This window comes from Felis catus, chromosome F2, assembly GCF_018350175.1.
Source record: "Felis catus isolate Fca126 chromosome F2, F.catus_Fca126_mat1.0, whole genome shotgun sequence".
In the NCBI taxonomy this organism is placed as follows: domain Eukaryota; kingdom Metazoa; phylum Chordata; class Mammalia; order Carnivora; family Felidae; genus Felis; species Felis catus.
In genome coordinates, this window is record NC_058385.1 from 24,569,829 (window position 1) to 24,597,378 (window position 27,550).

Below are 27,550 nucleotides of genomic sequence, written 5' to 3' on the forward strand. Positions count from 1 at the left end.
GCACGGTTCTGCAGGATAGTGAAAAGTGAGATGCAGTCAATGACAGAATAAACAATAAAGGCCATAGAAGTGAAGATGGAGGAAGCAGAATTTCAAATTGGGCAAGTATGGAGGGGCAACTAGATAAGACCCAGGAATGAACATGAGAGTTTTGTTCAGAGACTTCCCCACGTGTGTGTGTTATCTCAGACAATAGAAAATAATCCTGCAAATGGGGCAAGCCAATCAAGGTGTTGGGAGAAAAACATAAAACTGTTATCTTATATTTCCTCCAGACATGGCAAATCCATACCTGAAATACCGAATGGCTGTATATAGTAAGACCGGATGTTGTCCAGAAAAGGGATACCAAAGTTCTAGAGGTGTTGGGGGAGCCGTAGCTCTGGATTGAGATGGAATAAGAGCATCAGAACTCCTGCCTACAAAGAAAGGGCAAGAGGTCTGTTCACCAAGAGTTCTGTGAACACAGAAAACTAAACAAAAAGCATCAGTATTTCACAGGAGCACCTGTGCCATGATTCCATATACCTTGGGTTTTTTGATGTTTTTTTCCAGATCTTGCCAAGCCTGCTTACCTTTGCACATGTTAGAATGCTTTCCTTGTTTTCTCTGTAATGGATTTCTTCTCTTAAGAATCTGGTTTTTTTTTTTGTTTTTTTTTTTAAATTTTTTTTTTCAACGTTTATTTTTATTTTTGGGACAGAGAGAGACAGAGCACTAACGGGGGAGGGGCAGAGAGAGAGGGAGACACAGAATCGGAAACAGGCTCCAGGCTCTGAGCCATCAGCCCAGAGCCTGACGCGGGGCTCGAACTCCCGGACTGCGAGATCGTGACCTGGCTGAAGTCTGACGCTTAACCGACTGCGCCACCCAGGCGCCCCAAGAATCTGTTTTTGTCTAAACCCTCCATACAGAGTTAGGTGCACTCCCACTCACTTCCCTGGCTTCCATAGCATTTCATATTTGCCTGTGCCCCTGGTGTTTGCATCCTGTCTCTTTCTCTGACCTTCCATTCCTTTATGGGAAGGGGCTGTGCTTTAGTAATTTTTGCATTCCCCAGCTAAGTGGCTGACAGATGCTTTAATTTGAATTTGAAATTTGCAATTCTTCCTCCATCTTCACTCCTATGGCCTTTATTGTTTATTCTGTCATTGTACCTCACTTTTCACTATCCTGCAGAACTGTGCCATTGACTGATTTTAAGATTTCATTTTCCATTTCTCCTCCAATTAGACTGACTTAAACATTAGGCATTGGGGATGACAGATGGTAGTTGGAAGGGGAAAAAATGGAATGAATAAATGAAAAATGAAAAGATGACTAGATTTCCACCAATAATTTTAAAATGGGTGCATGCAAAATAATTTGAATATTTCTGTTCTGATGACAAAATGCTCTTAAAAATTGAAAAAGCATTCTTTTCAGTGAAGTATAGTGTTACATTTTACTTAATTTTATATATTGGTTAGGTAATTTTTTTGCATTTTGCTTAGGTAAAATCATTCTTTAATAATTATGACAGGTGGCTAATTTAGCTTTGGATTTCAGTGTTAAAATGGCCTATGTCTCCTGAAGTGAGGATGTCTAGATCCCTCAGTAAGTAGGGAAACTCAGGAGATATAGGGATCAGAATACTATGGCTTTTGCTGGAGAACTGCTTCTAAAATGTCAATCACAATGTGGTAAAAAGTACAAATTAATATATTTTAAAGTGCATATAAGTCTTAAAGAATTTCAGAAAAAGCAATAATCAGGAAAGCCTTCTTAGAAGAGGTATGTTTTGAAATAGTATGTGGAAGAAGTTTTAGTTATTGTATGGTGGGGAGTCTGGAAGAGCATTTGGGTGATGAGAACCTTCTGAGTAAAGGGGTTGATATGAAAATATGTGTACAGTTGATTTGAAGGCAAGGACATGGAAGCCACAATCTGAGAACTGATCTAAGCCTCTATTATGGAGATATTTGGGACATATTTTTTCTATGTATGATGAAAAGAACCTTTTCAAATGCATATCATGACAGACTGGAGCAGCCTAACCTTATTCATCTTTGTATCCAAATCTAAAAGGAAAAAAATAAAAAAGAAATACATCCTTTGACATAATTTGACAGTATTTGTTTGATTTTTATAAGTGAAACTTATTACAATGGATTTCTAAGCTTAGTGTTTATGAACACTTTTTAAATTATTCCTGTGTATTTATCTGTGTGTATCATATACATATATATATAAGATATTAATATATATTATATGATATATATAATATATATTATATATTATATATATAATATATATAATATATAATATATATTATATATTATATATATATTATATTATATTATATATTAATAATATATATATATATATATAAAATCTTACCTAAACTTTGGAGGTACTTGGGAGCTTCAGTGGAAATATCATCTTAGAAATGTATTCAGGGTGCCTGGGTGGTTCTGTCAGTTGAGCGTCTGGCTTCGGCTCAGGTCATGATCTCACAGCTTGCAAGTTCAAGCCCTGAGCGAGCCCCATGTCCAGATCTGTGCTGACAGCTCAGAGCCTGGATCCTGCTTCAGATTCTGTGTCTTCCTCTCTCTCTGCCCCCTCCCCTCTCCCACTCTGTCTCTGTCTCTCTCTCAAAAAGAAATAAACATTAACAAAATTTAAAAAAAGAAATTTAATAGAAACAAAGGTCTTAAGTTCAAAAGTTTATTGCTAATAGACTCAAAACTAGGAATAACTTACTTATATGTATAATTAATAGTCTGTTAAATTTGAATTATAAGACTATTTACTGTTTCATTGGGACTTTAGGTGGCAGTAATTATCTTGTTTTTCAGTTACTCAGAATCTTGGATTTGAATTTCTTCCTTAGTCACATAAATATCAGCAATGTTCGCTTGAAAGGCTATGTGAATCACACCAAATTAAGCAGATCCTTGAACAGGGAGAAAGAGAACATTTATTAAGATCTAATATGGTAGGCAGTTAGCTGATATAAATTCTGTGAGATATTTTTATTCTCAAATATTATTTAGCAGGAAACAATGCCACAAAAACAAGAGTTCACCAGAAAAAGTCATGGGGCTATATTTAGAGTTGTGGACAGGGCTAAGCTGAGCCATAAGGGACCGGGAAGGGGCACCCAGGATTGAATGGCGATGTCACACCCAGGTGAGGACTGGCGTCTGGAAGTAGAGCTGTGTGACAGGACACTGTTGCCATCAGAATGAGGCAGAGGGTTCAAAGGAGATGAGTAGGGTTGGTGAGGGAGTAATGCATACTTGAATACACCTCCCACCCTCTGACTTCCTGTTCATGTCTTCCATTAGCCAAATCCAATTGGAATCCAGGGGCAAGAGAACCTAACCTAAAGTAAGTTAATGTGTAGAACTGAGTCTTTTGAGACATAGAGAATGGTACTTAGGGACTGAGAATGGCTTTGTGGAAACAAATGAAGAATATTTAACATAATATTCTTTCTCAGATTTTCAAATAAGGACCTTTATAAACCATATTTCTTAGAATCATCATCTTAGTCATTGTTAATTATTGAAGAAGACAGACCTAAAGGCATATTCCTAAAGGGCACCTGAAAACCTGATTGCTGTGGTTATTAACTTCCCTTGAGTTTCCTAGCAGCCAAGAAAAACGGGAAACCATATTTACATAGCTCCTATTGACTTCTTGGAAGCATAACAGTTTATCATTCTTGAGATGGGAATTAGTGAAAAGTTAACACAGAATTCTCACTATAGGAACAATGAGCAACTTACTATAGTAGTTTCATTAAAACTATGTAAACATATTCTTTTAAATGTTTCCTATATTAGCATTTGGTTAAAATTGAAGGTACACTGTTAAATTATAGGCTTAGGTTTCTATGTGTCCATCAGCTTTTTATTTTCCAGGTTTGCCTAAGTGTTTTATGTGTTAATCCATCTCTTTATTTCTGAAAACTAGAAAAGCATCCCTAAATATAATACATAAAAGCAATTAATATCTTATTTACTTTCAAAACCCAAGTTGTATTCAAATAGTGAAATACAAAATATAAACTATGGGAATGCAACCTGGTGCAGCCACTCTGGAAAATAGTATGGAGGTTCCTCAAAAAACTAAAAATGGAACTACCCTATGACCCAGCATGCACTACTAGGCATTTATCCACGGGATACAGGTGTGCTGTTTTGAAGGGACACATGCACCCCCATGTTTATAGCACCACTACCAACAATAGGCAAAGTATGGAAAGAGCCCAAATGTCCATCGATGGATGAATAGATAAAGAAAATGTGGTATGTGTATATACATGTACACACACATGCGCGCGCGCGCACACACACACACACACACACACACAATGGAGTATTACTCGGCAATCAAAAAGAGTGAAATCTTGCCATTTGCCACTACTTGGATGGAACTGGAGGGTATTATGCTAAGTGAAATTAGAGAAAAACAAAAATCATATTGCTTCACTCATATGAGGACTTTAAGAGATAAAACAGATGAACATAAGGGAAGGGAAACAAAAATAATATAAACACAGGGAGGGGGGCAAAACAGAAGAGGCTCAAAAATATGGAGAACAAACTGAGGGTTTTGGGAGGGGGGATGGGCTAAATGGGTAAGGGGCACTGAGGAATCTACTCTGAAATCATTGTTGCACTATATGCTAACTAATTTGGATGTAAATTTTAAAAAATAAAAAATAAAACAGGTTACAATAATAAAAAAAAATGTTAGATTTAATTTCCTAAATCAGGTACCAAATTTAGAGGCCACTAGGGTAGGAGTCAGATCCAGCAATTGTCTTGTTTATTCTTGTTCATCCTCATAAACATAGACTGTTGTGAAGGAAGTTTGAAAAGAGTTAAGTAATAAAAAGTTACTGCCTGATTTAAAAAAAAAAGAAAATATAAACTAATGCGTAAGTAGATACTATAGGGTGATTTATTATGAGAGTTTATATTTCCTATCATATATTTTTCTAGGCTTGACTCATTGATCAATCTTGCATTTCTCTAAACTTGAGCTATAAATAAACTAAAACACAGGTGTTAATTCTTATAAATTTATCCATTGCCATAAATCAAGGCTTATATAAGTGATGGATGGTACTTTTTCAGTTAGTAAAAGATTTCTTTAAATAATGAAGTCTCCTCAAACATCTAGAACATGGTCTTGAAGATTATTAACTACTCCTCTCTTAAATGACTAAAAATAAGGAAGGCATCACAGCCTTGGATTAATCACAAAGTCAGTACAAAGGTATGATATTTACAAAGCATAGGTACATTATGAATACCCTTCCGTCTGAGTTTATATCACACATGTATGTTTAAGGCAGAGAACTTAGGTCCTGGATCTTCATCTCAGTTAGTGTCCCGTTCCCATGCCAGCTATGAGACAAGGGATAATTGATGGGTCCATACCGGCAATGCATAATATGCCATATTTTAGGTGCCACATATTAGGTGCCATGGAACACACACACAAAAGTGTGAAGCAAAGTTTTTATTTCAAATTCTAGTTTGGGAATTAAGACTCAAAACAATGGAGACAGATCAAGGGGAATATATAGTAATTGGTAAATTACATGCTTAAGAAGGTTCAGAGAAGTGTGTGATAAATGGAGTATCATAGTTGGAATGACTTCCAAACGGGGAGAGACTATGAACAGGACTTTGGTGAAAGGATTAAGTTTGAGTAACTAAGTAGGAGAGCAGAGAAAGAGCAGTTCCTTTTGGGGAAAATATCTAATGGATTCAGTTGGCCAAGAAACTAGACAGGTGCTAGAAGCTTGCAACTCTGAGTGTGGTTATTCATTGTGTGGTCCTAGCTCCAGGTCTTAGAAAATAGCTTAGAGTTGTCTCCTAACCTACAAAATTGGAATCTGTATTTTATTTATTTATTTATTTATTTATTTATTTATTTATTTATTTATTTATTTATTTATTTATTTATTTATTTTAACGTTTATTTTTGAGAGAGACAGACGTAGCGCAAGCGGGAGAGGGACAGAGAGGGGGAGACACAGAATCTGAAGCAGGCTCCAGGCTCTGAGCTGTCAGCAAAGAGCCCAATACAGGGCTCAAACCCACAAGCTGAGAGATCATGACCTGAGCCCAAGTAGGCCTCTTAACCTACTGAGCCACCCAGGTGCCCCTGGAATCTGCATTTTAAAAAGTTCTTCTGGTGATTTACAAGCTCTTTAAAGTTTCAGAGAGTCACTGTTGAGGGTCCCTCTTGAATAGAGGGTAGGATATGAGTGATGTAGTTAAGTTATGGCTGGACTGGGAGGGCCTTGGCAGTGAGATGAGATGAGATGAATCAGTAGATGTTTTGTAGAAATACAAGGACTGTGTCAAGTTAATGGCTCTGCTGTCTCACCAGGACAATCTCCCCTGCATCATGCATTCAGTCTCTCTGTATAATAGCGAAATTATGTGTTTAATTGAAATCTTCATGTGTGTTTTTCCATATGTTAAATTTCCATTTAAAAAATATTTCAGTTTTAATGAAGTGAAGAGGCAGATCCCTAAATTACGGGTTGCTACTTTTTAAAGGTTTTAAGGCTTTGTTTTAAAGTGGATTTTAAGTGAAATACTGCCACACCTGCCTCTTATCCCTGTAACTTCCCGGAGCCCCTCAGAAGTGCATGGCCTGGAGGTAATGCTACTTTCTCGGTACCTGGCCTCTGTGCGTGGTAACACAGGTGTTCCTTTTGAAATCTGAGCCTCGTACATTTTCCCTGTCACTACAAAGTCTTTTCATAACAGATGAAGTACAGTAGTTAAACACCTGAGGTAATTTCCGAGTTGTAAGGAATGTGTTACTGTGGTTTTCTATAGTGCTTTTTATACCAGACGACTTTATCACAAAAAACATCATATACTCTTTCAGCATAGATTGATTTGCTTATTTATTTATTTCCTTGATGTCAGTTTCTTTACTGTAAGTCTGATAATACCACCAAGAGGGATCAAAATAAGGTGACTTGAGAAATTTTATAATAAGGCATTTTATTTGGAATTTAAATCTGAAATCTCGTGAACTGTCAAATGTGTAACTTGCATAGAATGACAGATTCTTTCTTGGAGGTCACGTTATTGCTGTTGAGAGAATCGTGTTGACAACTTAGCCTGTCAGATTTTTGGATTGTACTTTCTGATTCATATAGGAGAACACAAAAGTGATTTGGGGAGGGATTTAGTTTTGATGTATGATGGATAATTTATAAGCCTGTTTTTCCAGAAGTGATGCCACAGTAAGAATTATCTTTTAAATAAGGTGGTATTTGGGAAGACATAACTCTATATGTCTTTGATTTTCTTCAACCACTTCTACATTCATGAGCTGACTGAAAAATTCTTGTTCTATTTAGCTGTGCAGAAAAATTACATGTATATCACATGTATTTATGTCTTGGAAATCCATAAAACTGTATCAATTTTACAAAATGATATGAGCTGGCCAAAAATTCTTGTTCCTTTGGCTGTGCAGAAAAATTACATGTAGACGTCTGTGTCTTATTTCAGAGATTTTACCTTTATGTTTTCAGGATTAGGCTGAAAGGGTCCTGGTTTTAAGTTCTCAGCTGAGAACATATTCTTGTCATATTCATTTAAGTTTCGGTCATTTACCTGTTTTGGACAATATTAAAACTTTCTCTAACAGAGATGATTCAGAAACAATTGAGTTCTTCCCTAGACTTACAACTGGAAGATCTGAAACTTTTCTGGTTTTGTAATCTTGTAAGTCACAATACAGCTTTAATTTTATTTTTTTTAATTTAAGTGCAGCTGGTATACAGTGTTATATTAGTTGCAGGTGCACAACATAGTGATTTGACAATTCTATATATTATAGTTTGACAATTCTGTATATTTTGCAGTGCTTGCCATGATAAGTACAGTTACCATCTGTCACTACACAAAGTTATTATGCTATTATTAGCTATATTCTCTATGCTTTACTTTTCATCTCAAAACTTTTTTTTTATTTATAACTAGAAGTCTATATCTCCTAATCCCTTTCAAGCATTTCACTCATCCCCCTACCCCCACCCCTCTGTCAACCACCAGTTGGTTTTCTGTATTTATGAGCGTTTTAATGTTTTTTAACGTTTATTTATTTTTGAGAGAGAGAGAAAGTGTGTGTGAGCGAGCGGGGTAGGGGCAGAGACAGAATCTGAAGTAGGCTCTAGGCTTGCCTGACACAGGGCTCAAACTCACAAACCATGATATCATGACCTGAGCTGAAGACAGATGCTGAACCGACTGAGCCCCCCAGGCACCGCCTTATGAGTCTGTTTCTGTCTTTGTTTAGATTCCACATATAAGTGAAATCAAATGGTATTTCCTTTCTTTGAGTTATTTCACTTAGCATAATATCCTCTAGGTCCATTCATGCATGTTGTTGCAAATGGCAAGATCTCTTTGTTATGGCTAAGTAGTATTCCATTGTATTCTAATAACATATCTTCTTTATCAATTCATTTTTTGGTAGATATTTGGATTGTTTCCATCCTGGCTATTATAGATAATGCCACAAGGAATGAAGGGGTAGATATATCTTTTCAAATTAGTATTTTTGTTTTCTTTGTTCAAATAGTACTGGAATTACTGGATTATATAGTATTTCTATTTTTATTTTTTGAGGAAACTCATTGTTTTCCACAGTGGCTGCACCAATTTGTATTCCCATTAACAGTGCAAGAGGGTTCCTTTTTTCCACAGCCTAACACTTGTTATTGTTTGTTTTTTTTAATATTTTTTATTCTAACCATTCTAATTGGTGAGGTAATATCTCATTGTTTTGACTTGTATTCCCTGATAGTTAGTGATGTTGAGCGTTTTTCATGTTCCTGTTGCTCATCTGTATGTCTTCTTTGGGGAAAAAATGTCCATTCTAGTCCTCTGCTCATCACAAAACAGCTTTTAATCACAAAACAGCTTTTGCTTCTTAGTTAGAAATGCCCTTAATTGTCATCAGAACTTTTACAGACTTTTACAGTTTGTACGTTTTTACGAGGTTTTATAAACAATACAGAGCATTCTATAAGGGACAATAAGTGCAAAATAATAGAATTTTAAAGCTGAAAGCAATTGAAGAGACTTATATCAGCTTCCTATTTTTATAGATAAGGAAACAGAAGGCAAACTCGACATAATCAAGAGATAAGTTTGAAAGTACATAATTTAAATAGGAAAGAAAACTCTTCCAGGGTGTATCATGTGTTTTAATTACCCATTGAAATACTTTGAACAAGTGCAAGCTTATTTTTACTCTATACAAAGAAACGAAAGAAAAATTTATCACTAATGACCTTACTTGCATGTATCCAAAAAACTAGCACTAGGGAAAGAATGTTTTTAATACAATTGAAAGCTAGTGTGCTGTCATTACTTCTGACAAACATTGACTGCTCAGAAATGAGGTAGGCCTGGAGATATAAGAGTGGTATTCTGAGTTAAATATGCAGATGTATATGTCTCAAAACAAGAATGTTTGTGAAATTCGTTCTTGTCAAAATTTATTTCAAATGCTAAGATAGTTTTTGAAAATAATTTTATCATGCTATTTATAGTTTTCAGTGGTGGGAAGTAGACCAGAACTTGTAGCCTAGACTGGACTTCCAACATAATTGCCTTTTCAACACCACTGTGTGTTCATAACATTATTACTTTGTCAGAAAGCAATGCATATTTTAAAAGTCCGTATTAAATTGCCAATTGTATCATGAACTGATGTTTGCATTTGATTAGGCTACCTAATAGTGTGATAGTCAAAGACCAATTTTGTCTTTTGCATTTATCTTGGAAATCCATTAAAAAATCAATTTGTCAAAAAGGTATAATGAGTTGGAACATTATTTCTGTATTAGATACTCTTTTGATTTGTTGTATAATTAATTACAACATTAATTATATTTTCCAGTTGTTTTGGAAAAAGTTTACTTTCACTATTTAAAGACATTTTTGTCAACAGGTCTTGGAAAAGACCTATCGTAGCTTCATCCACTTAGGTGGAGTTTTGTGAAATGGTAGAAAATCTTGCAATCCTATTTCTCCCTGCTTAGCATGACATATAACAATTCTGAAATTATATGAGAGTTTCTATCCAACAGATTATTTCTGTGTGCATTTAAATGTGTCAGACTGCTTAAAATTGGTCAATTTCCTATTGAAATGTCTTTATTTACTCATTTACATATTTTCTTTAGTGGTGAATCCAACTCTGTAAAATAAAGTACTTAACTTCAGTGTCACCTACTGTATTCTCTTTGGTAGACTAATTATCATGATACCTTTATTAATAAGTGTATACCAGTAATTATGTGGGCTGATTGATGCCCATTGTGTCCACCCCTCTCACTGATCTTTGGGTAATTTATGTAGAGTCCTACTTAAATTTTCATCAGACAGATAATCTCACAAAATTTTACTCCATGTTCTTTAATACAGTCTAAAGTGAAAATGATTAATAAATCCTTTAACATTACTCTGTGGGAAATTGTTTGATTTTTATTTGAAAAATAGCCTACCTTTTATTTGAGCTTTTTTAATAACCGTTTTGAAGGTTCAATTATAAGAAAATGCTTATCTTCAGGAAAAGTCTTAATGACTAACTTTGGCCTTTAATTTGTTTGATGTATTATAATCATAATTTTGAAGCTATAAAGATTGAACAATTTCCAGGACATGAATTTTCAAATTATGTTTATCTGGAAAGAGCTGAAAATTTACTGTGGTCAAGAAGATATATTTGAAAATACTTAATCGTTTTCAAGAGACAAAATTATTCTGAGTTTCAAACAGAAAGGAAAAGTAATACCACTAATATTATCACTGGTAACCTAGTATTAACTCTGTTAAAACTACATTCCTATGTGATTTCTAGCTATCATTATCTATTATTGTAGGAGAGCAGGTATTTTGCTAAGAATATGAATTGTATATGTTCACTCATGTTTCACTGAAGATAATATAATAGTGGAATTTTATGTACATGTCTAGATAACTATGTACTACATTTCCAATTTCTACCAGTATGATATTTCAGTACTAAAATTGCTTTGTATTTCTAGGTTTACTTTTGGAAGTCCTTTGTTAACATTTAGGATTTCTCATATAAGCACACACATACACAAGAGGAAATGATAAAATCTCCATGTTAAACCAGCTTTAAAAATATCACTGGAGACAAAGAATTCACTAGTATTCTAAATGTTTCTTTTAGTACTAAAACTTCATTGAACACTTCACTGTGCTCTAAGAAGCAGCAGCTTACAGATGTAATTGGAAAATAGACTGGTTTTCATTTCTACACACCTCAAGTACCCATTTTTTAAAGAAATGGTAATTTTAAGTGTGGTTTGGGTTTAAATTAGTGCTGGGTTAATAGTTCAGAGGGGGGAAAAAACATCTGTCAGGACATCTTGATTTTATTTACAAACCTGAATTTAAATAGAAGTGTGTAAAGACTAACTTACATTTAAACGGGATGGGTATGAATTATTGGTGGTCGTAAAACATGTAATATAATGTTGTGGCATAAAAATAAACATTGTATGCTGTTTTCACAATAATATTTCTTCCAGGACAGCTATATTTTCATTAGATTTTTTTAAAGAGTCTTCTTGATATTCATTATTGAACTTTACCTAGTAAACACCTATGCTTGACTACTTTATCCATAGTGTATACTCAATAATTGAATTTTAGTCCTTGAAGGAACCTGAGTTATCTTCTATTTCACATTTTGCTAATAAGAAAGCCTAGCCTAAAGCATTTGAATGATATGTTTTAGATTTTATTTCAATTTCTATACAACAGAGTAAACAAACTTTTGCAATATAACATATTTGTAAATCTGGAGCTAGTTGTTTATCTTCTATAAAAAAGCATCCATCTTCAGTTTCATCAGAAAAACTGATGTCTGAGATTGTAGAATCAGATATAAAACAAGAGTAGATTGACCTTGAAGAAGGGTCCTATGGTCTCTCTTAAGGGCTCAGCTGAGTAGTTCCTATTTGTGATCTCTTACGTGTTTGTTTGCAGTGACTTAAACTTGCAAACTGACTCATGCCTGGGCGAGGAAAACTCAATGGAAACTCCTCCTGCATCCCTCAGTCTGTGTGTGATCTCTCCACATTATCTTGCCAGCTAGGTCTTCAGGGTAGCCAGACTCTAATTGTTGCCTCAAGTCTGTCAAGATGTGTGTCTTAAAAGAGAACCGGATAGAGGCTGCATTTCTTAACCCAGTCTGAGAAGTCTCAGTCTTGTTCTGTGTGTTAGAAGAGAGCCACTCACTATCCAGCTCAAACTGAAGGGAAGAGGAGGAAATTCAATACCACCTTTGTGGGACTTGTGGGGAAGAGTATTTTAAAATCATCACAGTGGCCTCAAGGCTTGTGTGTGTGTGTGTGTGTGTGTGTGTGTGTGTGTGTGTGTGTGTGTCTTTTTCCCTTGGTGTGCTGGTGTGCGTTCCTTTGACCTACAGTCATGACTATGTTTCTTCTATCCTTTAAAAATCAAGACAATCAAACAAATCCTCCCTGAGAACCTGGCATGTTACTTTTCTTTAACTTCTGCCTATCTCTCTTCTTTCTAAAGTATTAACAGAGTAACCCACACTTGGTTTCCCCACTTTCTCCTTCCAGTCGCATATGTGCCTGTGTGTTCTGATTTTCTCCCCAGCATTGTTCTGCGATTGCTTTTGATCGTGAATTAGTACTTAGCATCTCTTGTCTTTCTGGAATTTTCCGTGGCATTTGATTTTGTTGCCCACTCTCTAATCCTCCAATCCTTGTCCCATTGTTTGTAGAACTTAACCTTCTTTCAGTGTTCCCTTAACCTTTCGATCCCATTTTCCCTGGTTTATGTTACTAATTCGTTTTTTTTTTCCTCCCTTTCAATTTTGATAGCCCCAGAATTTTCTTTTCATTCCTCTTCTCATTCTGTATCATCTTCCTGAAGAAAGTCATCTTTGGGTGATAATTCAAAATTCATGTCTTCATCACAAATTTCTTTTCCCAGAACCTCATTCATGTATTTCTACTCTACTTGGCATACATACTGCATGAATCACAGGTATCACCCTAGAAATTTGCATTGAAATACATTAGACATATTTCCATGACAATGATCTATTCCTTCTCTATTTTCTTTCTCTGTATTTGTTAACCGTCATTGTCTTCATCTTTTTTTCCTCCCTCACCACCTACCTTTAGTCATCTGTCAACCTCTAGGAATTTAAATTCTGCAACATGATTTCAGTCTGTCTGCTCTTCTCCAGTCTCATTGCTATCACCTTAGGTTGTGTCCTCATGTTCCAGTTCCAGAACTATTTTTCAGTCTTCTTAACATGCCCAGAGTTCTGTTATTTTACCAAGGTTGAACCCAGCTCTGTTTCTACCCTCACATTTACCAAACACTGCCGGTTTTTCAAATTAGCTAATTGAATATTAAACCTAGGACATAGAAAATAGTTTCAGTAGTAGTTTTGTAATTTTAAATACTTCTTTGTAAATTATTTTACTTTATTTATTTTTTAATGTTTATTTTTGAGAGAGAGAGAGAGAGAGAGAAACAGAGTGTGAGCGGGGGAGGGATAGAGAGAGAGGGAGACACAGAATCTGAAGCAGGCTCCAGGCTGTCAGCGCAGAGCCTGACGCGGGGCTCGAACTCACAAACTGTGAGGTCATGACCTGAGCCGAAGTCAGCCGCTTAACCGACTGAGCCACCCAGGCGCCCCATGTAAATTATTTTAAAAGTACAGTTTAATCACTCTCATTGAATGTTGTATATAAAAATGCATATATATTTTTATAGGAATCAGATTCATTAATCATTCGTGTACTCAATAAGCGTTTATTAATCACCTTGTCTATATGACAGACACAAAACACAAAAAAATAGGCTAAAGATAAGTGGCATGAGTTAAATGATTGCCTCTGAGCAACTCATAGTCTTGTTAAAGAGACAGACACATAGACAGATACTAACACTGCATTGTAATAGCTGCTAAACAAAGAAGTATTACAAAGTTCTAAGAGCCCTAAGGAGAGAATAGCTTACATCTGAGAAAATTGAAAAGGTATCTAGACTGTATTATCTAAAGCTGGATTATGAAGAAAGAATAAGAGTCTATCTGACAAATAATTGGGAGAAGAATGTTTTAAACAAAACAATGCCAGCAAGAGCGAAGAACAGCATGTTTTATAAGGAAGTGTGTGACCAAGGATCTTGAACTTTATGTATATGGGAGTTTGTTCTATGTGTTTAGACAGAAGAGTCAGTTAAGCATATTTGTGCTCACTTAGGTAATTCTAAAAATTTGTGGGGCAGATTGTAGGGATAAGAGATGGAGGCAGGGAGTCTAGTTAGGAAGCTTGTGTAAAAATCTAGGTGGAAGATGGTGAGAACTCAGATTGAGATGTTGACCTTGCAAAGTAGTAAAAAGGGGAAAAACAGAACTGAATAGAACCACATTATAGCCTGAAGAAAAACCTGAATTCTACCTATACATCATATGTGTGTTTCTGTATTTTGTTTCTGTTTTGAACTATAGACATGGGATGTTGAGCTGGAAAGATCTGCAGAATCCTGGGCGGAAAGTTGTTTGTGGGAACATGGACCTGCAAGCCTACTTCCATCAATTGGGCAGAATTTGGGAGCCCACTGGGGAAGGTATGTAAAGTGTAACCTTTTTGTCTATGAAAACGTAAGTGATTGAAATACTTATTAATTCATTAATGAGAAATTTTCTGAGGCTTAAAGCCTAAAAAGAAAGCAAATAATCACACCAACAAAATAAAAGTAATAGCAGAATAACCAGCAATATGTTAGACTTAGTTTTTGTTTTAAACCATTGACGTAGTGGTAACGTAATGGGCATAGTACTTAAGATTAATAACTTACACAAGAATCTCTCTCTACCAGACTTTATCAATACATTTTGCAATATTTGATTTTACTTTTTCTCCAATTTTACTCACTCTTTGTGGCTATTTTCTCTCAAATAGATATAGACCCCCAACATTTCATGTACAAGCATGGTATGATGAAGTGAGAGACTTTAGCTACCCGTATGAACACGAATGCAACCCGTATTGTCCATTCAGATGTTCTGGACCTGTGTGTACTCATTATACACAGGTATGTTTTGGGTATATTACGCCTCATTTTTCTAAGTTGAGTTTGTGTAACTGCAGCAGAATTTACACAACTGAATTTACATACTGAACGTGGATGTCTTTCTTAGTGAATTTGGTATGGTTATTGAAAAAAAGATATTGATGTCTGTAGAATAGGTTTATCAATTTCTATAAAAGATAAAAGTAATTATTAGAAAAAGTCCAAAAGTCAGTTTAAAAAAAAAGACATTATCTTGGGACACCTGGGTGTTTCAGTCTGTTGAGCGACCAATTTCGACTCAGCTCATGATCTTGTGGTTTGTGAGTTCGAGTCCCACATAGGTCTTGCTGCTGGCAACGCAGAGCTTGCTTCTGATGCTGTGTCCCTCGTCTCTCTCTGCCCCTCACCCCCCCACAAAAATAAACAAACATTCTAAAGAAAGATGTTATTTCAATGATTTTACATGTAAAACATGTTTAGTCTGGCCTCAGGAAATGCAAACGAGGAGGAATTTACCATCTTCAGTATTTTTTATTTTCCAAAGAATAAAACTATAGGTTATTTACCATGACATTCAATATTGACCTGTGTGCAGCATTTACCTGTTTTTTTTATTCATTGTTCACATTTCGTATTGGATAAGTTCTAAACCTCTAAATTGAACAACGAAAGGTGGATTCAACTAGATAAACCACAGACCTGAGTTACTAGCATTTTTATGGCTGACTGTTAGTGAATATAAAGCAAATTGTTCTGTCTACCTTTGCATGTGACAAGATTAAGATCAGTGATGAATTCCATAATAACCAGTGGTGCCGTGAAAAATACACATTACATTAGAAATTGAACCCATAAATTTTTGTTCCAATACAGTTTAAGATGTGAAATACTGTTCCTTTGTTAGGTAAGCTTTTTCATGGAAACATTAACATAGCATTTAGGTTTGTGAGGATGTAACTTTTGAACTATTTAGTAAATGTATTTTGAAGATGCTTACTTTTTATAGTTAGAGTTATTTACTCATAGCACTCTTCTTCAGATTGAATTAAACCCTGCCCAAAGCCTCAGGAAAAATATCCTTTTGACATTGCCTTATTTCATCTTAAATGATAAAGATTCATTTGTCAAGTTCAGTTTTATACATTTCTCTCTGATATATATTGTTGTCTTCATCTCAGCCTACTTTTTCCAAGCTTTTTGGGTTTTTTTTTGTTGTTGTTTTGTTTTTTTTTAATTTAAATTCAAGTTAACATACAGTGTAGTCTTGGCTTCAGGAGTAGAACCCAGTGATTCATCTCTTACATATAACATCTGGTGCTCATCACAAAAAGTGCTCTGTTTAATGCCCATCACCCATTTAACCCATCCCTGCCACCAATGCCCCTCCAAGCAACCCTCAGTTTGTTCTCTGTATTTGAGTCTCTTATGGTTTGCCTCCCTTTCTGTTTTTATCTTAGTTTTCCTTCCCCTTCCCCTTCCCCTTCCCCTTCCCCTTCCCCTATGGTCATGTGTTGAGTTTCTCAAATTCCACAGATGAGTGAACTCATATATCTTTCTCTGACTCACTTACTTTGCTTACCATAGTATCCTCTAGTTCCATCCACATTGTTGCAAATGGCAAGATTTCATTCTTTTTCATCGCTGAGTAGTATTCCATTGTGTATATATTTTCTTTTCTCTAATGTAGGTGGTGTGGGCAACAAGTAACAGAATAGGCTGTGCCATTAATTTGTGTCATAACATGAACATTTGGGGGCAAATATGGCCTAAAGCTGTCTACTTGGTGTGCAACTATTCCCCAAAGTAAGTAGACAAAACATTACTTTTATATGTAAATTTGTATATATGTATTATCATATATATATATAGTTGAGTATATTGCTTTAACTCAGTTTACTTAATATGGCAATAATTATGGTTGCCTGATGCATAACCTCAGCCCTTAAAAGGAATATGAAAATTGAAAATATGATCTTTGTCAACACAGGGATTATATTTTTATGACTTCAGTTTTACATATTATTATATTCCACAGGTATTTTTAATAATTTGGATTTATTAGAGAAAAGCATCTATAGATTAACTGAGAAATGTATTTTCACCTGTGTAAAGACCATTGAATGATTATGTTGAAAATATTACAACTGTACTTAGGGTCAAATCTAAGTCTCAAGTCTGTTTATTAAAACGAATGGAGGGGCGCCTGGGTGGCGCAGTCGGTTAAGCATCCGACTTCAGCCAGGTCACGATCTCGCGGTCCGTGAGTTCGAGCCCCGCGTCGGGCTCTGGCCTGATGGCTCAGAGCCTGGAGCCTGTTTCCGATTCTGTGTCTCCCTCTCTCTCTGCCCCTCCCCCGTTCATGCTCTGTCTCTCTCTGTCCCAAAAATAAATAAACGTTGAAAAAAAAAATTAAAAAAAAAAACGAATGGAATATAGATGAATATCCCATAATAGAGTTCGGTGTTCTGTAAAAGTTTAATTTTGTAATTTTTAACAATGTACATAACAATTACTTAGAATATTTTCAAAATAATAAGGCAGCAGTTTACATAGAAACCTAGTAACCAAAGGGACTCCAATGAAAAATATAAAAGATTTAAATATGCATACCAAAGTCGTTATTTAGAAGATAGTAATATTTTATAGTGTCTCATAAATTATGTTATTAGACTACCTCTTACTAGAGTGGATCTTCTCTTTAAGGGGAAACTGGTGGGGTCACGCCCCCTATAAACATGGACGGCCCTGTTCTGCCTGCCCACCTAGTTTTGGAGGAGGCTGCAGAGAAAATCTATGCTACAAAGGTATGTGCTATTGTGTCACAGTATTCAGTTTGATTTATATTTTAACCCAACATCTGCATTAATTTGTACTTGAAAGGCAAAAAGCATATTTAATTATTACTTACAAAGTTTCCAGAACTCTATTTAAAATATCTGAAGCCATTAAAAATATTTTTAAAATATATGAATGTCTATTACAGCAAATTTGTATTTAAAAGAAAGTTTCATCATTATTCCACATAACCACTTCTAATTCTACTTTGAGATTATCCTAGAGTGACAAGTATATTTGCATTTTTAAAAGCAATCTTGATATATTATTGACTAGAGTTGTTTTCACAAGTGTCTTCATTTTTGAAGGATTTAGCAATCTAATGCAATTTATTTTTGACACTTTAAAAGTTTTTGCCCATATACCTATCCATAAATGTTACTGAATGATGGTCAATGAATTACACTAACTCTCTGCTTCTTGCTACAGAGTATATAATCTCTCATGGCCAACATGACAAATAAAAAAGATAAAATAGTATTGTAAAACTATTGTAAAAGTAGTGCTCTGAAATGCATTTAATGTCCTAAAATGTGCATATAAATGCAGTGTCCTGTTTACAGCACATGAAGAGCAAACTTAGATGATAAAGCTTTGTAAAACTTCCACTCTTGTTGGGCATCCGAGTGAACATTTCTACTCCCTTGTACTTTTTTCTTCCTGATGACCAAATGAAGATTAATGTAGACTAAGTGTTTTAGAAAACATGAATAAATGCAGCTCTTTTTCAGTATTCATAAAGAGATGTGCCTTTTTTTCCCCTTGATGACTGAGTGCTCATTAGTATAATGAGCAGACAAGGAGTAACAGTATAGTATTTCACTGTTATATGAGCCATTTTGCATTCCTGGAAGCATTTTTCATTGTGTGTGAGTCTGTTTTCCATTTTTGGCCATCCCTAAACCTCCGACTTACTTGCCTCTTCACCAGTGGCCACTATTTTACTTAAAACTGACTTTCCTCTGAAGTCATACTTCCCTTTTCTAGGTTCAGAGTCCTTGGACATACATGAAAATAACACACCTTTCCAAATTGTGCCACTGTTAAGCCCTTGATATAAATAACCTGGAAAAAAATTAAACTCATAAATTTCTGCATTTTGAATTTCCTTCTAAAAGAGAAAAACCTTTCCGTGGAAACTGATATTGTAGTAAATTAAAAGGGGATGTCAGTCCTTCTTTAAGCTAAATTTCCTATTGGGAGAATTTTAAATGTGACGCTTTTGGAAATTTTAAATGTGATTCTCCTAAAAATATGATTTCATGTCATACGAAAGCCCTGACTTCATCAGATCACTGCGTAGACTTCATGGTGGCATTATGAAAGGCAATCACTGATACCACTCTTAAGTATAAATCAAAGTTTAGAAATGACTCCATTTAATATTAGCCGATTTTTTTCATTTATTAAGCATAAATGAATCAAGAGCTCAAAGGCTTATCCATGTATTTTATTTACTCCAGCACAGTACATAAGATCACCACCTCAAGCCAAAATCTGTGCCAAGAAACTACAGATTTTTCTAGTTTTAAATGTTACACAGGCATATAAACGTATACCATTATATGATGATTTGTGCACATTTAAGGTGGAATCATATTTCTTACATCCATTCTCTCTAACAGAAGGATCAAACAGGTATTACCCTCCTCAAGAAGAAGAAACAAATGAAATTGAACGGCAGCAGTCACAAGTCCGGGACACCCACGTTCAGACAAGAGCAGATGATAGTAACAGAAATGAAGTCATAAGCACACAGCAAATGTGTAAGAGCTCTGCATTATTTACAAAAATGTTAAAGTTTATGTTGATGACAGATGCAACTATATTTTGTTAATTTGGACATTTTTAGAGTGGCAAAAGCTTGATGAATTGTAGTGACTTATACATTATCTAAATTATTTTGGTATATATATATATATATATATATATATATATATATATATTTTTTTTTTTTTTTTTTTTTTTTTTTTTTTTTTTACTTTTCAGCCCAAATTGTTTCTTGTGAAGTAAGATTAAGAGATCAGTGCAAGGGAACAACCTGCAATAGGTAATGTTTATCCTTATTTTCAAAATTACCTGACAAAATACAAGTAATATTTTTATTTCACACTAACATTCAGAGAAACTAAATTTTGGTCCTGATTTCTTTCATCTAGATATGAATGCCCTGCTGGCTGTTTGGATAGTAAAGCCAAAGTTATTGGCAGTGTACATTATGAAATGGTAAGTATAATAAATATAATGATTTTGGAACAGGATCTTTCTATATAAAGTTTGATTTTTTTAATGCAAACTTAAGGATTTATATGAAGTATAGATATTTTGCTCAGATATGTTTGTTTAATTTAGTCATTTAAGTAATAGCTAGTCATGTCCTATGTAGCAATCTTAGTATTTTAATATTCTTTTCTCCCTTCCTTTTTCTCTAAGCAATCCAGCATTTGTAGAGCCGCAATTCATTATGGCATAATAGACAATGATGGTGGTTGGGTGGATATCACTAGACAAGGAAGAAAACATTATTTCATCAAATCCAATAGAAATGGTGTTCAGACAATTGGGTAAGTACCCAAATGACCTTTTGGATGAGATGATTTTAAATCTTAATAATGAGTTGACAAATTCTTTTAGAACAAAGCATAGAAGAATTTATAGAGAAGTTTGGTAATTGTCATTTCAGCTCACTTCAGCTGTGTAATTTCAAAGACAAAAAGGAGCCAAAGTATCTAAATTCAACGTTGAACATTTTCTGCTTATAAAGAACATGCTAAATAAAGCTCCACATTTTCTGGAGTTTCATTGAGGATGTATAGATTTACAGTTATCCCTAATGTAAAGCAATAGATTTTTCAGCTATAAAATAAAATAGCTCAGAGAAGGCTAATTGTTTTGTGTACTTTCCTGCCCTGTTTATGGAAAATGGATTATTTCATGCAACAGTAACTTTGCTAATAAGATAAACTGTATTAGTAGGTAAAAGAGCATTTTGAAAAGTTCTCTAAAATGTAAATGTATACTATGTAACTTTTGTCCATCTAAATGTAATTGAACTCAACATAAAAGCATTAACTTTTGAAATGTTTCTCATATTAAATATATGAAACATATTATTTTAGAGCACTGCATATTTTGATATAAACTATACAAGTTAGAAAAATGTGGCCTTTTGAAATAACTTTGTAGTGTGTTTCTTCTGTGTAAAAAATAAACTTTGAACCTCATATGGAATTCCTTTTCTTAGGATGTATGACATAGTTTCTTTCCTTTGTTAACTATACAATTGCGTGACTCCACAGTGGAGGATTCATAATGATAAGAAAGAATTTATTAAAAACTCTTGAAAAATTGATGGAATGTTATTCTATGTAAATAATTTTGTTCAAAGGTTTTATGGATGGTTTTCAGTGTCTAGCAATCTCTCTTAAGCAAAAGCTGTATAGAAGCATTTATTGATGGGCTTATTAATTCAGTAAAATGTATTAATTACCTTCAATGAATAACAAAAGTTATGAGCTTCAGTAAGCGAAACATTGGGTGTTGGATTCAAGAAAATTGATCCTATTTACTTTTTTTTGTTTGAACTTAATTTTTGTTTATTACAGAAACTTGAAACATGAAGGGTGTGTCCTATTAAAATACTATCACAAATAAGCTTTATCTTTTGTAGTAGATATTTTTCTGAAACTCTGGGTATAATTAAGCCAATTAAAAATTTTGATATATAATGGAATACCTATTCTTCTATCCTGCTTTTTAATGATGCATACAATAAGGAAGAATTCATTCATCGTTGACATTTTACTAGGTACTGGGGGAACAAAAAAAATGAATAACACACATTCCTTTTAGGTACTTATGATCTAAAAGTCTTTTTATAATGCTACTTTGTATTTACCATTGTGAGAGTTTAAATAGTTCTGTTCTATGGTGACAGGGAATTAGTATAGTTAGTTTTAATTTTAATAGGAAACAAATATGTAGATATAAATCTATGTGGCTTTATGCTATTATCTATATGTTTTTGAGATTAGTCATGAGAAGAGATCCTCCTCTAATAATCAGGAATGATTAATTTGGTTAGTATTGATTTGGTTCTTACTTGAAGTTAATATGGACTTAACATAAAATAGATGATGTATTCTTATACTACAGCTTATTTAGATATTTAAGTAAGAATGTTTAAGAAGAAACAAAGTATTCACAGACCAAAAAAATACCAGAAATTATGTTGATGATGCATCTAAAAAATGATTGACATTTTTATGTTCTTATTTTCAGCAAATATCAGTCTGCTAATTCCTTCACAGTCTCTAAAGTGACAGGTTAGCACTTGTTTAAACCTTATTTTCTTACCACCCTGTTGCATGTTATTATTGCCAAAGAGTTGCTTATTGTCTTGTGTTTTAATTCTTCAGTTCAGGCTGTCACTTGTGAAACAACTGTGGAACAGCTCTGTCCCTTTCATAAGCCTGCTTCACATTGCCCAAGGTAATGTTTTCTAAATTGTCTCATTATTCTTGACCAGTGAACATACGTGGATTGGGCTTTTACTCTGTGATAACTGTTTTTGCCTGGACTTCTGCTGTCTCCAGGATTTGAGGGGTGTATGGTCTTGTGAATGGATAGAATTATCCATTTATAATTGTGGTCTTGAACTGTGAAGCAAAAGGGAGCATGGTTCATCACGAACTCCCTGCTCTCCAGACACTCCTAGTGTGCTTTCTCCAAACGCCAGAGTGCTTTTGTCTGTTCCATAATACCAGGGTTGTCTGTGTATTCTGTATGTTCACATATCTTAGTCTGCCCAGGCTGCTGTAACAAGATACCATAGACTCGGGGGGGGGGGGGGGAGGGGGGGGGAGGTGTAAAAAATAGAAATTTATTTTCATGTAATTCTGGAAGCTGGAGACGAGATCAAGGTGTTGGCAGTTTTGGTTTCTTCTGAAGCCTCTCTCCTTGTTGCCAGATGGTACCTTCTCTTTGTGTCCTCACAAGGCAGGGGAGGTAGGTTGAGAGAGACAGAAAGAGAGAGAGAGAGGAGAGACTCTCCTTTCTTGGGATCAAGGCCCAACCCTGATGATCTCATTTAACCTTAATTAACTCCATAAAGGCCCATCTCCAAATACCATCACAATGGGAGTTGGGCTTCAACATATGAATCTTGGGGGACACAAACATTCAGTCTGCAACAAGTCATTACCACTGAAACTATAATGACACACATATTTTTAAGTATTTCCATCCACTTCCTAAATTAGATAAATCTAATTGAGATTGGTATGTCAAAAAGCCCATCTTCTGCCTTTCTTTTATTTTTGTTTTGTATACTGTCTTTTTAAAAATTATAATGGAGTTTATCTACTACACACTAATGAAAGAGTGCTTCTGGGGCGCCTGGGTGGCTCAGTCGGTTAAGCGTCTGACTTCAGCTCGGGTCATGATCTCACGGTTTGTGAGTTCGAGCCCCACATCGGGCTCTGTGCTCAAGCCTGGAGCCTGCTTTGAATTCTGTGTTTCTGTCTCTCTCTGCCCCTCCCCCGCTTGCACTCTGCCTCTCTCGTTCTCTCTCAAAAATAAACATTAAAAAAAAAAAGAGTGCTTCATTTATCTTGACCACACTAAGGTGAAAATTGTTAGAAGTATTATGGCTATAAGTCATAACCATACATAGGAAAAATGAAGAAGGTCTTTTCATATCCACTCTTATTTCTATCCACATTTCTTCCATTAATACAAGGAAATCACATATTAATTCCAAGAACCAACAATGAGATTTGAGATAGAATTATAATTGATAAACTGTAGTTACTAAAAAACTGAAGGAGCTCACTTTTTATGGAACAGTTTATTTTGGAAAAGCTTCATCGCTTAGCCTTTTATTTTTAAAAAATTTTTTAATGTTTATTTATTTTTGAAAGCATGAGTGGGGGAGGGGCAGAAAGAGAAGGAGACACAGAATCTGAAGCAGACTCCGGTCTCTGAGCTGTCAGCACAGTGTCTGATGTGGGGCTTGAACTGACGAGCTGCGAGATCATGACCTGAGCTGAAGTCGGACTCATAACCGACTGAACCACCTAGGCACCCCTTCACTTAGCCTTTTAAAACTAAGGTAATGTTTTACTTAAAGAATAATACTGGTTTTTCACAAGGCAATAAAAGACTGTGATGATGTAAGAAGTGGGTACTTCTTGGGGCACCTATGTGGCTCAGTCGGTTAAGCGTCCAACTTAGGCTGAGGTCATGATCTCATGGTTTGTGAGTTCAAGTGCCGTGTCAAGCTCTGTGTTGACAGCTCAGAGCCTGGAGCCTCCTTCAGATACTGTGTCTCCCTCACTCTCTGCCCCTTCTCCACTCATTCTGTCTCCATCTCTCATAAATAATTTAGAATTATCCATTAATATTTATGAAATACCAGCTATGTACAGTATAATGCTAGGCCCTCTCAGCCATGTGACTAGGCTATGAGGACCAAATAGTAAGGATAATCCTGATAGAGTATTCCAGCATAAAGCCTTCCTCTAGTAGATGCTAAGTAAATGGCAATTTTAATGTCTGTGGCATAAATTTATAGTGATATTGCTCCAAAATAAACAGAAAATCACTCAAGTAGACTGTTAATGCATTTTTCCTGTTTCTTTGGTTATTCCAGAAAGGGAAATATTGCCCCAAAAGAAAAATTCTTCTAGTTAAATTTTATCTTTTACTGCTACCAACGTAACAAATTGGTAGAAGTAATGATTTATACATAATTTTGACCTTACGTAGTCTGGAAATTCACCCTTCTGTTTCCTTTTAGAGACTACTGAAACAAAGGTTGTCTTTTCTCATATAAAAATTTTAATAGTTTCATAAATTATGTTATAACACATTATTTATATGACAGTTTATAACTTTTAGGGAACCATGTGGTTGGTACATCTGTTTCAGAATTTCATATAACTTAAATAAGTTGAGACATAAATCTTTTGGGGAGAAAATGCCCAGGGCAAATAAACGAAAGGAAATTAACTCAAGATGAGCATGAAGAAACAATATTTACCTGTATAGTTGTGTCCTTGAGAGGTTCCATAGTTGATAGAATAGACCCAAATAAGCAATCTCTATGATTCAGTACCATAACCTTATAAGTATCATGTGTTTGTGTGTGTTATTAGAAATCTTTTTTTCTGGCCTGGGGATGACACATGGAGGGGGAGGGCAGAAATCATATCATGCTTGACATGTATCTACAAATAATTAGAGCTTTGAAGCCTATTGAATGTCCAAAATGTAAAAGCAGGTATCACTAAAATGTTGATACATTTTTATTCAATGCTTATAAGTAAATTGTATATAAAAGAATGTTTACCAGGTCACTGTCTACATTCTTAGTAACACATAACAAGGTGTTATAACCAGAGATTAGAACACAATCAAGTAACAACCTCCTTCAGTCTATCTTTGATCTGAACTTGCCTAAGTAGAAACTATCTCAGTTTGGAGCTACTCACCTTGGCCTTCCACAAACCAAGTGCCAAATATGGTCAAGGTAGAGCCAGCACAGTATGATCCTAAGGGCTGAGCACCTATTACTACCATAGGATGGGCAGTGAATGCCCAACTGTTCTCAAACACACATAGAAAATTTCACATTCAATGGGGACAACTTTCCTCCTATAGAAACCCCGAACAGCATCTTTTATAAAAATCAACTCTTTAAAGTTATAAAACTCATTTATTTATATTTAAATGCTTCTGGTTTAGATGCTATAAGAAGCATATATCCTCTAAAATAAACAGTATTATACAGATTTTAGAAATACGAAATGCAGCTATTTCTTAAAAGCTATCTTAGGAAGGAGTTGCTTCAGTTGGTAAAGGTAGTTGCAATTGAAGTATTTTTAGAATACTTTGGGGAAGGGGCCCCTGACTGACTCAGTGGGTTGAGCCTCTGACTTCAGGTCAGGTCATGAATTCACGGTTTGTGGGTTTGAGCCCCCTGTCAGACTCTTTGCTGACAACTCAGAGCCTGGAGCCTGCTTTGGATTCTGTGTCTCTCTGTCTCTGCCCCTCCACTGCTCACAATCTGTCTCACTCTCTCAAAAATCAATAAACATTAAAAAAAGAGTTTAGAATACTTTTGGTAAAATCATTGATTCCTTCATCAGACAGTGATTTTCATGTAATCATTTTGTTGAGACTCTGATTTATTTACTAAAATGAATTCCCTTTTTTCCAGATGTAGTTTTTAATGTCCTTTTATGTGTGTGTGTGTGAATCAAACCTTTTGTGTGTGTGTGTGTGTGTGTGTGTGTGTGTGAATCAAAGAGCCCATTGATTTAAAAAAATAAAAAAGTGCCACTAGATAGTTTCTTAAACTCTCAGAGTGGAGTTTTTAATCATGTGATTGATTGAACAGTGATAATTGGATCCTATGTGGAAATAAAAAGCTTTTGGAAATGTTATTGATTTTTTATTTAAAATTTTTTTTAATGTTTATTTATTTTTAAGTGAGAGAGAGATAGAGCATGAGTGGGGGAGGGGCAGAGAGAGAGGGAGACACAGAATCTGAAGCAGGCTCCAGGCTCCAAGCTGACAGCAGTAAGTGTGACACAGAGCTCGAACTCATGAGCCTTGAGATCATGACCTGAGCAGCCAAAGTCGGACATTTCATCGACTGAGCCACCCACGTGTCCCTTGGAAATGTTATTTAAATGAGCTAAGCCAATCAGATATCAGTAAGGCAATAGGATATCTGGAGAAAGAATATTCCATGCTCAGAGAAAGATAAGTGCAAAGGCCCTGAGGAAGAGCCTGTTTTTGTATGTTTGAGAAGTGACAGGCCAATATGACTGGATCTGGGGGCAGAAGTGGAAGAGGAGGAGGATATGGAGTCAGAAAGATAATGGGGGGACAGGATATTCAGGAGTTTTTGGCCATTGTAGGGATTTTTTTCATTTATTCTGAATGAGATGGAAAGCCACTAGAGTATTTGGAGCAGAAGAATGATATGATTGGTCTTGTGTGCTTTAATTCAAGTGGGAAAAAAAACCAACACTGGAAGGGGCAGGGTTGGAAGCAGGGAGATCATAGGAAAGCCTATAGCAGTAAGCTAGATACCAGATGATAAAGTCTGGAGCTATAGTAACTGAGGTGTTTAGGGATGCTCTGATTTTATTTCATGGATGACCAATAGAAATTGCTGGCGGACTGAATGTAAGGTGTGAGATAAAGAGAGGGATTGAAGCTAGAATAAAGTTTTTGGCCTGAGGATCTGAAATAATGGAGTTGCCATTTATTGTATGAAGCCTCCATAAGGAACAGATATGGGGACTGGAGGAAAAGATTAGGAATTTGGTTGTAAACACCCTTAGTTTGAAACTGTTATTAGATTTTAGTAGAGATATTGAATAAGCAATAGGACACAAATTTGGAACTAGGAGGTCTCAACTGGGGATACATATTTGGAAATCAGTAACTTATAATCACAATTAAAACCATGGAATTGAAGGATGTACCAAAGATGTGAACAGAGAAGAAAGAAGCTAGATGTGTGAGTCAGACAATGAGTCAGTTTTTCAAGTTAGCTG

The 27,550-nt window shown here is 35.2% G+C and overlaps 1 protein-coding gene across 2 annotated transcripts in view; it reads left to right on the forward strand.

Moving 5' to 3' along the window:
• The window catches only part of CRISPLD1 (cysteine rich secretory protein LCCL domain containing 1), a 48,511-nt gene that overhangs the window by 12,178 nt on the left and 8,783 nt on the right, over positions 1-27,550 (forward strand). The window contains exons 3-12 of one of the 2 annotated variants that reach the window (XM_011291343.3): positions 14,578-14,696; positions 15,032-15,164; positions 16,831-16,946; positions 17,847-17,947; positions 19,604-19,744; positions 19,968-20,028; positions 20,138-20,204; positions 20,412-20,542; positions 22,260-22,303; positions 22,397-22,469. In XM_011291343.3, coding sequence (XP_011289645.1) covers positions 14,578-14,696; positions 15,032-15,164; positions 16,831-16,946; positions 17,847-17,947; positions 19,604-19,744; positions 19,968-20,028; positions 20,138-20,204; positions 20,412-20,542; positions 22,260-22,303; positions 22,397-22,469 — 986 coding nt within the window. Of the gene's footprint in view, positions 1-14,577; positions 14,697-15,031; positions 15,165-16,830; positions 16,947-17,846; positions 17,948-19,603; positions 19,745-19,967; positions 20,029-20,137; positions 20,205-20,411; positions 20,543-22,259; positions 22,304-22,396; positions 22,470-27,550 lie in introns of those variants that run through there. The other variant, XM_011291344.2, reaches the window with a different exon arrangement.